Source organism: Temnothorax longispinosus, chromosome 1 (assembly GCF_030848805.1).
Source record: "Temnothorax longispinosus isolate EJ_2023e chromosome 1, Tlon_JGU_v1, whole genome shotgun sequence".
NCBI classification, from domain to species: domain Eukaryota; kingdom Metazoa; phylum Arthropoda; class Insecta; order Hymenoptera; family Formicidae; genus Temnothorax; species Temnothorax longispinosus.
This window is the reverse complement of record NC_092358.1, coordinates 15,728,659-15,744,533: the sequence shown is the minus strand read 5'-3', so window position 1 is coordinate 15,744,533 and position 15,875 is coordinate 15,728,659. Positions and strand designations below refer to the sequence as shown.

The 15,875-nt window shown below is 34.4% G+C and overlaps 1 protein-coding gene and 1 long non-coding RNA gene across 8 annotated transcripts in view; one reads left to right on the top strand and one right to left on the bottom strand.

The window, feature by feature from the left end:
- Spri (Src homology 2 domain-containing protein sprint) overlaps positions 1-15,875 on the bottom strand; it is a 541,914-nt gene that overhangs the window by 226,782 nt on the left and 299,257 nt on the right. Inside the window, exon 1 of one of the 7 annotated variants that reach the window (XM_071776419.1) lies at positions 11,974-12,334. The exons of 3 other annotated variants lie outside the window; for them this stretch is intronic. Coding sequence is in view for 1 of the 4 variants with exons in the window: in XM_071776375.1 (XP_071632476.1) it covers positions 2,173-2,193 (21 nt within the window). In the remaining 3 variants the exon portion in view is untranslated. Of the gene's footprint in view, positions 1-2,172; positions 2,209-2,483; positions 2,503-11,973; positions 12,335-15,875 lie in introns of those variants that run through there. 3 more of the 7 variants (XM_071776409.1, XM_071776425.1, XM_071776375.1) reach the window with 3 other exon arrangements.
- LOC139812003 (uncharacterized) lies at positions 1,022-2,103 on the top strand. Its single transcript, XR_011731796.1, has 2 exons — positions 1,022-1,594; positions 1,660-2,103. It is a non-coding gene; the product is annotated as an uncharacterized lncRNA (long non-coding RNA).

Genomic DNA, 15,875 nt, shown 5'->3' with positions numbered 1-15,875 from the left:
GACCGCCGCTGCGTCCGCTCCGGCGCTCTCGCTCTAAAACCGCTGTATTCGACATTTTTTTTCGCCGAACCTGGCAGTCGAATTGCAGCAAAAAAAATTCCACCGTTAAAGCACTCACTCCAGTACCTTCACACCAAATTTCAAGTAAAAATATGAAATAATTTAGCTGTAATCATTAATTATGTAAAAGTCAATTATCTCGGCTTCTATTGGTCGTATCGGGACGTTTTTTTTTTGAAATTCATAATTTTTTAAGCGCAAACCAATGGTGCTATTTGCATTACTGTACGCCAATAAATAACGCCGATATTTAATATGCGAAATTTAAATTGTTTAAAATAATAGTCAAATTTTAGAAAAAAAAATTTTTTTATTTTAAATTCATAAAGTAGACATCGTTACCTTTCATTTCCGATAAAGTGCATCAAAATAAGTTCACCCGTTCAGACGTGAGAGCCAAGCGTCCGATTTGCATAAATAATTTGTTAATAGGCAGCCATATAAAAATTGGAGGCGAGCCTTGTGCACACTTGTTCAGCATACTGAAAGGTATCATTGAGTGAATGTCCGCTTAAATATGATAATTTTTAACCCAGTTTTCGGGAACCTGTAAAAATGGCCCTTTTTTCGCGTATGTTTTGCAATTTTGCAATTAAAAAAATTTTTTAAATTTTTTTTAAGGCTTATTCTTATAGGAAATTTCCTTCCGAACAATTTTCCTCTCTTCAAGTTTTGTCGTTTGACCAACACAGAAGGAGTTATTTAAAGAAAACTATACAGAAACGCGTTTTTAAATATATTTTGCAATAAAAAAAGGCGAAGCAGGCCGAGTTGATTCTAGAGACTTTACACGCTTGTTACGGGATATCATAAGAATCGATTTAAAAAAATTCCAGCTTTGCGCCGTGAACTTCAATATCTAATCCCCTGACTCCCGGATTATGTATTACGAGCGATATATCAGGTGTTAATAAAAAATTTTTACATTCTTGTGTAATCCGTTTTTATTCTTAACCAACGTTTCGACCTACTTGGTCTTCCTCAGGGCAACTATCGTTACATTCACATAATAAATTAATATCTATTGGAGCTCACATAAAAGATTATATACAATAACGTTGAATTTGATAGTCATCGTCGGTGATGCGACGCGTAAGCAAGGTCAATGTCGTGCTCAAAATTAACGCTGTCAACAGGCACACATTAAAAGTTACCGATTACATTCTCGCAGTTTATATATTTATGTCCATTACTTTCCTCGCATCCGCAGTCCTCCGTAGGTATGAATTGTATCTTATCGGTGTTCCTCTTTAGGGCCATTATTCTTTATAAGAAAAGAATTATCTCTGAGATGATCCACATAAAGGAACAGACCAATGAAATCAACTTAAATAAAGATACTGAATCGTTGGACGAGGCCTATTTTAACGTTCTAAGCGAACTATCTAGGTATAAACATAAACATTGAATATACGGAGCCGACCGTCGAATACACTTAGCCCTCGCATTAGCAGTACGTCCTCGGTACGAAACACATGCACGGGTTTGAAGATACGCTCGTTAAAACATAGGACCTGTTATCGTGACCACTTATGTAAGTTCATTATCGCTTAATTACAACACCACCCATACAACTAACTATTTCCATCTGAAATATAGTTGCCACTAAGATTGGCCGCGTGAATAAGAGCTTGACCGAATCTACTCCAATGTAACATGACGAACAACGACAAACATAGACGCCGAACATACCCGTTGCATGTATGCATCCCAATCCTAAAGAGGACCACCGATAAGATGCAATTCATACCTACGGAGGACTGCGGATGCGAGGAAAGTAACGGACATGAATATATAAACTGCGAGAATGTAATCGGTAACTTTTAATGTGTGCCTGTTGACAGCGTTAATTTGAGCACGACATTGACCTTGCTTACGCGTCGCATCACCGACGATGACTATCAAATTCAATGTTATTGTATATAATCTCTTATGTGAGCTCCAATAGATATTAATTTATTATGTGGATGTAACGATAGTTGCCCTCAGGAAGACCAAGTAGGTCGAAACGTTGGCTAAGAATAAAAACAGATTACACGCGAATGTAAACATTTTTTATTAACACCTGAATATCGCTTGTAATACAGGCCGATTCATTTTTCCAGACTTTACCTTCTGCATAGCCTCGTTCATTGTTTCTTGAAACCATGACTCATTAGTTGATTTTCGATTGTACGTGCAAACTATCTAGGAATCGAAACACAACACAAAATTTTTGTTGTAATAGCTATAAAGTGTCGAAAAATTTCATGATCCGAATCACCCCAAAAAAGATGATCCGATTAACCCCATATATTGCATGTAACACCAGCAATAGCAACAGTCTTCATATGGATAATGGAATATATCAGAAAACAGGCGTATTTGACAAATAATTAGTAAAATCGCTTTACATTTTACATAACAACAAAATGCGATCTTACGAATTAGATATTAACTTCTGATAAGGATACGTCGGGACCGAGAAGGGAGATCAATCGCGGTAACAGAGACAGATCACTAATTAACTTCACTGCGGATAGATATATTTATTGCGTACGTTACAAAGCTCGCGTGTATCGCCGGTCGTGATTACACAGGACAGTGCAGAGCGGAAGTTGCGATGAGCGCAACCGTCGCCTTTTCGTCGATATACATTCATCGCGAGATATCGATCAAACTCTCGATAATCATGGTCGACACGACGCCGGATGGCGCCACTCGGACTGAGTGGGCGCATGCCCGCGGGAACTTAACTTCCCAACAACTTCTTTATGAATATATAATTTACTAATCATTTTAATAATTACTTACTAGTAAATCTAATATCGCCATGTATCTGCTACCTTTTATGTAAATGTGTTAATTCATTCATGTACTTTATATAACGGCGTATGTAATGTGCACATTGTATTAGAGTTGTAATTTGTAGACACAAAGTAGAGTTGTAAAACTCATCCGGATACTAAAATATAGAAATAATTCGAAATAATTATGTTCGCTTAGTCAAAGTCTGGCGTTCAAATTATTTGGATAATTCGAATATATTCTATAATTTTATAATCCCGATTGTATTTATAATTCTATTCAACATATAACATTGATATAATAATTTATGCAAAATAAATTATTATAAAATTTTTATGAACAATTTCTGGTTATATTAAACATCATAGTAATGTAATTATTACAAAGTTATAATTGACACATGATTCAGATATTTTGTTTCATTTGTTCAAAAATTGATAAATGGAAATAAACATCGTAAGATGGATAATGTAAAGTGACAAATTTTTATTAATAAAGTGATAGACATTTAAGAAAACGGTTTACAAATTTAATCCACAATTAATCAAAGATGTATCAATTGATTATAATATATGATATACATATTCCTTTTCCTTATTACCTGTTACCGTCATTATTTGTATAACGGCGAAGAATCAATTGTTGTTAACCCTCCGTAGTCACACCGGGTCAATTTGACCCGAGCCTCAACTTTGGTCGTAAATATTTTGCTCGTAACTTGAAAATTGGCGGGCATGACGCCCTCTAGCTGCAGTAAAAAAAAATTTTTTTTTTGAAAAACAAATTTTTCGCGAATTTTTTTATATGTTAAAAATTCCTGAGGCCCTTCTTTTTTATAGCAATCAATTTAGCAATATCGCAAGTGCATTCGAGAATTTTTTCAACACGATCGGTGGATAAATGGTCAAATGGCGAACGGTCAAAGTTCGTCTCGGGTCAAAATGACCCAGAGTGACTTCCTTGTTTGAAAAAGGTCCGTAGGTGTGACTACGGAGGGTTAAACAAATAATACTTAATGGATTATTAAAAATTTTAATGTATGGATCTATTCTTACATTTGCAATCGCTGTTTAATTTATATGTCATGATTTTCAGAAATTTGGGTATCACAAAGGTAGTGCAACATTTATCTTATATTTCTCTTTATATAAAAGTTAATGTTATATTTTATCTAAAAATTTAATACAATTATTCGTAAAGTATATATAATTTTTTAGGGTATCTCCGGTATATACACAGCACCTAAGGAAAACTTAATTTATTAAGTACTATTTAATATGTTTGAGGCAAATAAATTATACCAATAAAAACCTTATACTGTCCGCTACTATAAAAAAAATTAGAAATAAGAAATATTTATTTTTTGTATTTAATAAAAAAAAATTTTAGAAACCATTGCATTTTTGCCACATATCCCATAGGCATGGAATGTGACATTTATGGGTGAAATATACGCCTTATAAAAAATTACAAATAATGTTTATAAATAAGGCAATAAAATGTCATAATAATTAAGTTATAAAATGTGTGTAAAATGTTTATTAAGATGTAAAAATGATAAACAACTTATAAAACTGAAAGATTTTAAAAAGAAAATATAAAAACGATAGAGATGTATTAAAGGTTATTGGTATACGATCCAAGAAAAAAAAAGAAAAAAACAACTTTTTATGTATTATATGAAATAACCATTAAAACCTTTTACATACCCTACAGTAACTATTTTACATATGTCGTAATATATATGATTTTCAAAAAAGGTAAAAAAAGTGCCAAGTACGCAATGTATTTTGCAAATTCAAAAATCTAACCTAAGTAGTAGCTTTATATCTTTTTCACAAAATTATATTACCTAACTTAACTCAAGTGACATGTATTTAAAAAAAAAGATGTAAAATCTTTATTTTCTTCTTCACAAAATTATATTACCTAACTTAACTCAAGTGACATGTATTTAAAAAAAAAATGTGAAATCTTTAAATTAAATTGCGCCAATTGTAAAGAGAATATGCATATTGCTTTGAAAAATAATTGTTATGCAACTACTTTAAAGAAATAAAACCCAAGTGGTATCTTCGTATTCCTATTCAAGGGTCTTCCTATTCTAAACCCAAGTGATAATAGCTTCTTAATTCTCTTTAACAAATTTTTAATATTACAAATAATTATTTTAATTACAAAGAATTAAAGAAGTAACAGTACAAAATAAAAATATTTAATTAAAACAAAATAAATAAATTTTTTTTGTAAAAAAACTTGGCGCTGCTAGACTTTGAAATTTAAACATTAAAATTTAAACATTTTACTAAGATTTTTGATTGTATAAAAAACAATAAACATAATTTAGGGAGGAATGTGACAGCAGTAAAAAAGCAGCACCAAGTTTTTTTACAAGAAAAATTTATTTATTTTGTTTTAATTAAATATTTTTATTTTGTACTGTTACTTCTTTAATTCTTTGTAATTAAAATGATTATTTGTAATATTAAAAAATTGTTAAAGAGAATTAAGAAGCTATTATCACTTGGGTTTAGAATATGAAGACCCTTGAATAGGAATACGAAGATACCACTTGGGTTTTATTTCTTTAAAGTAGTTGCATAACAATTATCTTTCAAAGCAATATACATATTCTCTTTACAATTGGCGCAATTTAATTTAAAGATTTCACATCTTTTTTTGAAATACATGTCACTTGAGTTAAGTTAAGTAATATAATTTTGTGAAAAAAATATAAAGCTACCACTTAGGTTAGATTTTTGAATTTACAAAATACATTGCGTGTACTTGGCACTTTTTTCATCTTTTTTGAAAAAGGTAATTTTGTACTGATATCACCTATTTTGTAGTGTTAAGCAAAGAGAGATCTGCAAAACATTTTTATTTTTTATTTTTTAATTATTCACAAAATTAGCAATAACAACAAATACATAAAAATTAATAATATTTAAGTAAAAGTAAATTATACATTTCTCACAAAAATGGAAGGAACACTAAATTTATCTTTAAAAATAAGCAAAATTCGAGCAGTTGTAACTTTGTTAAAAATGAATAAAATTTAAATTTCAAGCTTAAAACCTCTACTTTCGAAAGGTTACTATTATTCGTCTAATTTTTATTATGTCTAGACATAATTTTAATTTAGCGAATTTTTATTATGTCATGAAATAATTTTAATTCTGCCGCTAGGGAATTTTTAAATCGATTCTTATGAATCAAGCTTGAATTCGATGTCTAAGTGTCCCAGGTTGCCGATAACGAGGTCCACATAGTGCGCTTCATAGTTTTCGGTGTCCAGGTGTATTAATACCTTGAATTCGATGTCCACGTGTCCCACGTTGCTGATGACGAGGTCCACATAGTGCACTCCGTAGTTTTCGGTGTCTACGTGTATTAATACCTTGAATTCGATATCTACGTGTCCTACATTTAGATTTAAAGTTATTAATACACCTAGACACCAAAAACTACGAAGCGCACTATGTGAACCTCATCATCGGCAACCTGGGACACGTAGACATCAAATTCGAGGTATTATTACACCTAGACACCGAAAACTACGGAGCGCGCTATCTGTACCTCGTCATCGGCAACCTGGGACACCTAGACATCAATTTCAAGGTATTAATACACGTAGACACCGAAAACTACGGAGCTGACTATCTAGACATCGTCATCGGCAACCTGGGACACCTAGACATCGCATTCAACGTATTATTACACCTGGACACCGAAAACTACGAAGCGCACTATGTGGACCTGGTCATCGGCAACCTGGGACACCTAGACATCGAATTCAACGTACGATTACAAGGTATTAAGACACCAAAAACTACGGAGCGCACTATGTGGACCTCGTCATCGGCAACCTGGGACACCTAGACATCGAATTCAACGTACGATTACACCTGGACACCGAAAACTATAAAGCGCACTATCTGAATCCCGTCATCGGCAACCTGGGACACGTGGACATCGAATTCAAGGTATTAATACACGCAGACACCGAAAACTACGGAGCGCACTATGTGGACCTCGTCATCGGCAACCTGGGACACGTAGACATCGAATTCAAGCTTGATTCATAAGAATCGACTTAAAAATTCCCTAGCGGCACTTTCTGCCAAGCGTAGAGAACCTTCTTTTCCGGCAGCGGTGGTAATACGATGTAATAAGGATACGAAATCTCTCCAGATAAACATGAAGCAATTGACTCAATATATATTATATATATACCTAATTTACCTAAATAGAAATCTTCCTCCTGACCGATAAGTCTATCGACCTCTAATTTCGAAATACGCGCGCGATATCGAAACTGGCGATACCTGCGCCACCAGCGTCGAAAAAGTGAAAGTGACATTTCTCTAATAATCATAATAATATTGAGACGTTGGCGTTAGGAGGAGAAGAAGAAGAAGTATCTTAAAATAAAATTTTTCACATTTTTACTTTGCGTCGCAATATCTCCGCTCATAGGGCACGTAGCGGAATATTATGAGAGAAACCCCCCCCCCCCCCTAATTGGACCCCAAGCTATCAATCAAGCCTACTTAGAACTTGTTCCGTTCACTCGTTATCGAGATCTCAACATCTTGGGTACTCGCAACCCGTCGCGTCGCGTAAAAGAGTCACGGTCGGTCTCGCTCCGCGTGTACTTGGCACGAGACACTACCGTGTCTCTTGATCGCGCTATACTTACTATTACATTGAGAAGTCGATTCAACTCACGACGGTTTCGTTAATATTAACAGTAAAGAACTGAAATTACAACACAATACTAATATGCCATAAAAGCACATAGCAGTGTGATTGCGAGCAAGTATCTTTATTCCTTCTATTCTTTCTGACTTCTGCAGCGTAAATCCCCGCGCGGCGTAAATACCGGAGTTACCCTATCATATTTTCTCTTTTTAATTGGTGTAATTTTCTGATTTCAACACTTTTTTGGAAAACATTTTTTACATTTCTAAAATTATGAAATGTTGAACGACACTTATTATTCACCTAAACATTCTTCTTACGGAGATCGACACTATTTACGTTGCAATGCACAATTATTTTGTATTTTTGATTGAATATATATTAAAACAATTTTGTACAACAATTTTTCGTACCGGCGCGGCGCGTGCATTTGGCAACTTTTTTATATATTTTTTAAATTACGTTATACATCCTTAAATAAGATATTGAGACATCTTAATAAAATATGCTATCGCGATACAATATAATTATGACAATAATGATCGTCACAGTCTGTTCTTGTCGTTGTCGCAGCACAGCAACTGCCCCTGTATTTGCATTGCGTGGGCGAAAATCGCGATGCCGGAAAATTAGAAGGTTTCCGTCCATGAGCACTCTCCCAGAGTCAATATTGAGCGTTGTGAGGGAAGAAACGAGCCGATAAAGCTTCCGTATGCGGAAAGATTTTACGCCGTGTAAAAGTTTCGTATTCTTTATTCGTATAGTTTGATATACAGAGTGTCCGCCAATTACCGTATCACCTCTCGGGGGCAGGTATAAAAAAGATTAAATTAAATAAAAAAATCTTTTACTGTTTCGTAAGTTTCTCAATAATTAATAAGAAAAATTAATTAATAAAGATCCGCAATCAGTATGCGTCGGTGCGATTTGACGAGAAGAGACAGCACAGCGTTTACAGTTGCTAGGCGCGCGGCGAGGGCTCCTAATGCCTCGCCGCGCGCCTAGTAACCGAACGCTGGGCTGCCTCTTCTCGTCAAATCGCACGGACGTACACTGAATCTTTATTAATTAATTTCTCATTAATTATTGAAAAACTTACAAAACAGTAAAGGACTTTTCTATTCAGTTTAATTCGCTCTACTTGCCCACGAGAGAGGTGACACGATAATTACCGGACACCCTTATATACTGGTATATTACAATATTCTGTAATATTTGCGAATTTATAACTTGATCTTTCATAAAGAAAATATTATTTTGATTCAACATTATATATTTTAAGCAGGCATATTTTATCTGGGAATTAATAAACATATAGGTACATTAAAAATATATACATATATATAAATGCATTTTTTTTTAATTAAGAAATAATTAGAATTTATTAAACACGGAATTTAAATAACTTTTAGATAGTAGTATTTTTATTTACAAATTGTTATTTTTAAACGCAAAAAGAACTTATAAATAATAAAAAATTAATATAGATTAAATTTGTAACTAAAAAGTAATAAAATTCCTAAATATTATTTATTGTTAGAAGGAGATATTTAAGGAGATATTTTTTTATTGCAGCTGCAAACGCCGCGCTGTGATCATTAGTGGACCACAACCGACCATCCCGACTCGCGTAAAGTGCGTACACAATAATACGCGTGCGTAATTCAAATGCGTGTTTCCCTCCCTTCAAGAGGGGAGTTGTGTTGCGAGAACAAGCTCGAAAAGGTTATCGCGAAAATGTAATTGCAGACTATCGTCCCTGATCATATATTCCGATCAACTCTCTCCCGTTTCCTCCTCCCGCTCTCCCATCGATAGATAAAATAAACCGCAATCTGTCAATGCCAATATCGATTCCCATCGTGACTGCTGTCATACCATTCCGTTTACAAACTTGCACTCTTGAAATTTTTATAGCGACGTATTTGATGGACGACTGAACCCAAGTCCCTGGCTTTGCAATTTTAATCTACCCGAAAAAAATTGCCGAGAATCTTATAAAACGACTCTTAAGGATTTTTCTAAAGAATATATATTATTGCATCTTATATCATAGATTTAATGTTGATTATTCTTAAATTGTAAATTATTTTAAAATATTTTAAGAAAAGTATTAAAAACGCTGAAATAAGATATTGATAAATATTTTTACATAACAATAATAGATATATCTAATTATTATTATCAATATTTAATATATTTCAATTAATTCAAGTAATTTATAAATTCTTCACTTTTTCTAATTCCTCGAGGCAACAGATAATAGCATTATTTTTTATTGACAATTAAATATAAGTCAGGTTTCTTTCATTTTTCACGTTTATTGACTTACAGTGTTTGCTGCAATCTAGGCCAAATTACTTTACTGATCCAGCATTAATAACAAAATAGCGAGAAACAGTAAATTGTATATAAGTCGCGAGAAATTTGACAAATCGAGGATACGCCGCGAAATGCGCGCAATGTGGGAAGTGCATCCGGGTATGTAACCACGTGGCGTACGCGCTCGTGTGTATTCGGCGTGAGTCACGGGAGTCGGCGGAGCATGAAACCCCATAAAACGGCGAACCGACCAAATATTCCGTCTGTCGAAGAGACAAAGCTTCTTCGCCGGAATCGATAGATTCTCGCGGGACGTGCCGAGAAAGACGTCCGCCGCGTCGCACGAGAAATCCTTTGTTGATCCGCGCGGACGCGCAAACTTTAACCAAATCGGAATCCGTAGAAACGACGGCCTTGACGTTTGCTTCACAAAAGAGATCGCGGCCGTGCGATTCATTTAATTGGATATGAGTAATAAGATTTGCACGATTTCTGACAACATTTATTTAAAAAGAATTCTGCGATACGAAACGTAAATGTAGAATATGTCGCCGATGCGACAAGAGATTATATAACTGTGTATTTAATATTTCATACGAATGGGAAGTGCACTGGAAGTTAAAAAAATCGTGGCACGACATTCAAATATTCCAACCGCAGGCTGATTTAATTAAACAAAGGATGGGATCGAGTTAAACGTATCCTCCGTCGTTACGCAACGTGTTGCGTGCTCTGCTTCACTTCTTCAGCAAGCAGCAGCAGCAGCAGCAGCAGCAGCAGCGACCGCGACGAGTGCTGATTGGATCTAATCCGTTTAATTCGGGGAATGAGTTTCAGTGGACCATTTTAATTCGAGTCCGTCGCGTCGCGTTTGCTCTCTCTCTCGCTCGCGCTTGCTTCGAGTGCTCTTCAAACTTCAAGCCTCGAGAGCGCTTCAAGCACGCCGTCCCGATATTGAACAGCCTTTTACATTTGTCTCTTAATAACCGGCCGGAAACTTGAGTGCTCAATCTGAAGAGAATATGTTGCGATCTTAACGGAAACTTCTCTACTTTGGTTTCAGGCTTCAAGTTGATTGTAACAAGATCATAAAATTTTTTGTAGAAAAACTTCTTGATAAGAAACCAAACAGAACCATGTCCAAAATTAAGACATGAGATATCTTTAAGACGTCTTGTGTTCCGATTTTGGACATGTGTGCTGTTTGAGAATGTTAGGATACTCGGCTAGATTTCGAATATCTTGCGGTAAGTGTAAATTGTGAAAATTGAGCCCGTGTACTTTTGAGTGACTCGCCATTCTAAAAAAGAGCTCTCATAAACTGGCAGGTGCAAATCAGCAAAATTGAATGCAACCTAGCGAATACGATCATTCGATTTTGCTGATTTGGTCCTGCCAGCTTATGAGAGCTCTAAGAAAGAGTAAAATTGCGCTCAATAAGTTTGAGTGAAAAGGTATACTTTTTTCGAGTGCAGTAGATCAGTGTAATGATCCTTGGAATGAATTACTTGTCACTCTACAGTTTTGAAAAATTTTACTTTGTTAGAGTCATTTATCTGCCAATCTCTTTACTGAATCGTGATTTACTACATAGCTTTATAGTAAAATCGTATCACTCCGGTAGAGTAGCCGCTTTAAAAATTTGAGTGAAAAATTCACTCCAACCCTATGAGTGCCCGCATTTACTCAAATTAGAGTGACAACTCTCTTCTTTGGAGTGACTATCGCAATCACTCAAATTTCATAGAGTTTGTAATATATTAGTTACAAAACCACTCTATGAAATTTTAAGAGAATGCGAACATATTTTTGTTAATTGTCTGTGAAATACAGAGTTATATTATGTTTATAATTTCGACAAAATATCTTTCTACTTCAGTTTCTGATTCAAAACAAATGAACATTCTTTCAAGTTGTTTCTAATTGCAGTCTCCTTTTATTAGATAACGCAAACGTTTTTCAACGTGGCATCAATCGGAATAACATATGTATTATTTGAAATAAATTTTCTTTCAAATTGGTTCTAATTCAGACAGCTTTTCCTTTCATTAGATAACATAATTCGGACGGCTTATCGCACGGTTTATCGGTCGTACTCACACAAGAGTTAACCGTACGTCTACCTGCGCGTATCGTGTATAAGTATATTTCCCAGCGCTCGATGGAGAGACGTGGGAGAACAACGGCGATTAGGCGCAGCAACACAAACGACGAGACACGGACGATAATTAAACGGGTTCTCCTCGCAGCTTGTTATCGTAATGGACAACACGCCGGCCGCATAACGCACACACCCCGGTGCACATGCAGAATCACGCCGGACAGGAAACTCGCGGGCAGATAGCAGATCCACACGCGGAATAATAGCACGAACTCGCACGGCGGGCAGAAACGAAGACAAATAAACGTCGAAGGCTAGCGCGACATGTGTCTGCCGCAAAAGTCCAGTGTCCACTGTGGCGTCGTCGTAAGAATGTGTTTAATAGGATCGCGCCGGCGGGAAGGAAGGCTACTGGGTGTCTCGAACAGAAGCGCGCGTATATGACTTTGTCCCATAAAATGAAGAACTCTGTCAAATCAATCAGAAATTACATCTGAAATCTATAAAAATTTAAATATACATATGTTCAATTGTCATTTTCCGTGAAAATTATAATATCCGTAAATAAGCAGCATTTTTTACGTCAACATATAGGTATATTTTTTAATTAATTTGATTAAAGACTTTATTTTAGAATTCCTGTTTGTTTATTGCAGTATTAAATTATGACATGTTGAATTATTGGTATAAAATCGTATAAAATTTTTTCTTGCATATACATCAAAATAAATTCGTTTATATTGTGTGCCATTATTTGCGTTTGTAGTATTGAATACTGAAAACTTCCTGTTATTTTACGTTAATAAATTTCCATATTGTATAGTTCTCTCTCTTTCTCTCTCTCTCTCTCTCTCTCTCTCTCTCTCTCTTTTTCTCTCTTTTTCCCTCTGCATGTATAAAATTAAAATTTTTAATCTACAAGCTAAAACAACAAAAAATATTTTTTATCAATTTACACTATCAAAACTTAATTTATTTTAATATATATTGCAAAAGAAAGAAATCAATAACAATGAGAAAACAGCAGTCTGAAAAGAATCGTAAGTCAACTCTAAAAAATAAAATTGAAAGAGCCTGAAAAATTGTACGGAAAATAATCTTCTTCGACGTTTTCGTCAAGAGAAATATTGAATTTGCAAAGAAATCTGTCATTAAATATTGAAAATGTAGGAATAGGAAAAAACACTCTATATACTTTTACACTCTTTATATTTAAATATTATTGTTAATTATTAACCAAATTATTAATTAGTTAATTTAATATGTAATTCTTTCAGTTCTCTAGTAACACTTAAATTTGTCTCTCCTCGTGAAATATAATGATCATTTCTTACTCACTATCGTTCTTATATGTATATACAGTACGTGATTAAAATTAACCGGCAGGAGAGGGAGGGATTGCGAGATCGGATGAGTACGCGAGGAAAGGCGGGCACGCGCGCGACACATTTTTTGCGCGCGAAACGTGACTCATCGCGAATCGTCGGGACGATTACGCGTTTTATCACACGACACAGTGACTGTCGATTTCACCTGCGCATGCCGTAACTATCGGAACACACTATACACTAGAACGACAGCTGCGGCCAATCGGCCGTGTTACGTGCCGTTTTGCTCGCCAGTTGCGCGATGATAAGGCCACTGGAAAATATATATGTGTGTATGCGTATCTCTGTTGTACGCGTAGAACCCGCTGTAACAATGTACGGATGAAGATGCCAGTGTGAACGCCGGAAAGGGTATAAGTAAAACGGATACGGCCCGGCGAGATGTCAAATAAATAAGAGTGTCCAATCGCGAGCTGACGTGCACGCATTAGACTTAAATAACACGACTATTTCTATCAACCAGTTTTGTAAAATTTTATTCTTCACAATCGGTTGGAAAAAAAATGGAAAGGATAAAAGTGATCAGAAGAATATTAGATAAAAATTAAAATAGAAAAATAAAAGAAATAATAGAAATAATTCATATAAAATAATAGAAATAATTCATATAAAATAATAGAAATAATTCATATAAAATAAAGATAAATGAAAAGATATCAGAACAATATGAAAATTGAAAAATATAAAAAAAATATCTTGTAACGATTATTTTTATATTTAATTTTTATTTTATTTGCAATTACTTTTATTTGTATTATTATTTTTCAAAAATAACGTTCTCAGCTGAAATACGTTATTTGTTGCTGAAATACGAAAGAAGTTATTTGATGGCTCATTTGTTTTATTAATGAAAGGATAAGGTGGGTTATTCCTTCGCATTGTACGATGCTGTTGGCGGGTTTAAAGCATTAAACGTTAATCTTGCTAGGCTTAAAATGTCAAGACCTTTCTATTGCTACGCGTGTACACATATACAATGACAATATTGTAACAAATCATATACTTTATAAGAGACTAGGGTAGACCGGGGCACGTTGTCACACGGGGCATGTTGTCACATCGGCTTTATTTAAAAAACTAATAAACACAGGGCAGCACCTGTCATTCCCAAAACGTGTTAGTGTATGCCCATCTTTGGTGTGTTTACAGTGTTGAGATTGCTCCAGCCGTGTTGACGTAAAATCAACTTGAAAGTTTTTTGCGACCGTAAGTAAAATTTTATTGTCTAATATTCAACGTACTGGACATGAAGCTTATGTTTTTTCAGAATAGACCTTTATATTATCTTAAAGTATGTACTTTTACCTACCGCGTGCAATACCTAACCTTATGAATATCTCAAACGTGTCGGCCATGAGGCTGTTTGAAGTAAAAAAATGCCCTCGGGGCACGTTGTCACGAATTTGATGAGAATCTATTGCGAATTTTCGGATGACGATAACGAGTAAAAATATTTTATGTTTAATCACCGACATGATTATAAAAGAAAAAATGTGTATCAATAAGTTGCGCATTCGAGTGGAATTCTTGTATTTAGATTAAGACGAAAACTTCGTGCTTTTTGTACTTTTTTGAAATAAAATAAATGTTTCTGTGAAGGATTTTACTTTTTTACATTGCAGCGCACTATAATATATTGATATTTACGTTGAATACAGTTTGGATAACATTTTGCATGCAATTACATTTGATGTGACAACGTGCCTCGGTCACGGGGCACGTTGTCACAAGCAACCTGTCGTTATTTATTGTTATGTAACAACTGTAGAGTAACAATCACACAAAATTCGATACTGTCCAATTAAAGCTGAGGGTTTATTCGAAATTTTGGCATATCAAAGTACTCTTAAATATTGAATGTAAAAAATACAAAAAATATTGAACCAAATGTGTGACAACGTGCCCCGGTCTACCCTATATATATTTTTTTAAATTATTTGTTCATGACAAAGTGTGCATATTGCCATATCTCCAATATATTATCTTAATAAATTTATGATGGTGCGTTTCATATATTTTTCTCAACATATTTTTTAATAATATATTTTGTGTCAATATTTATGTGTCTATATATGATATAATAAAATATTTATATATATTTTTTAAATAATATCAGACTAAAAGGAAAATATTTATTTGTATAATTTATATAATTTATATAATATTTATACAATTTTAAATATAAAATTTTGCTAGAGTTATGTATTAGTCGATCTTTAGTAAATCGTGATTTATTATAACTTTAGAATGAGGTCGTATCACTCCGGTGCAGTAGAGTAGCCACTCTAAAATTTGAGTGAAAAATTCACTCCTATCTTATAATGAGTACCCGCATTTACTCAAATTAGAGTGACAACTCCTACTTTTGGAGTGACTATCGTAATCAGTCTAATATATTAGTGGTGAAACCTCAATAAGAATTAGAGAGTACGTAATCACAGATGCGCGTTATTTACATGGGGGGACTATAAATAAAACTGTCAAAATGTGCCGCGTGTGACAACAAATCCGAC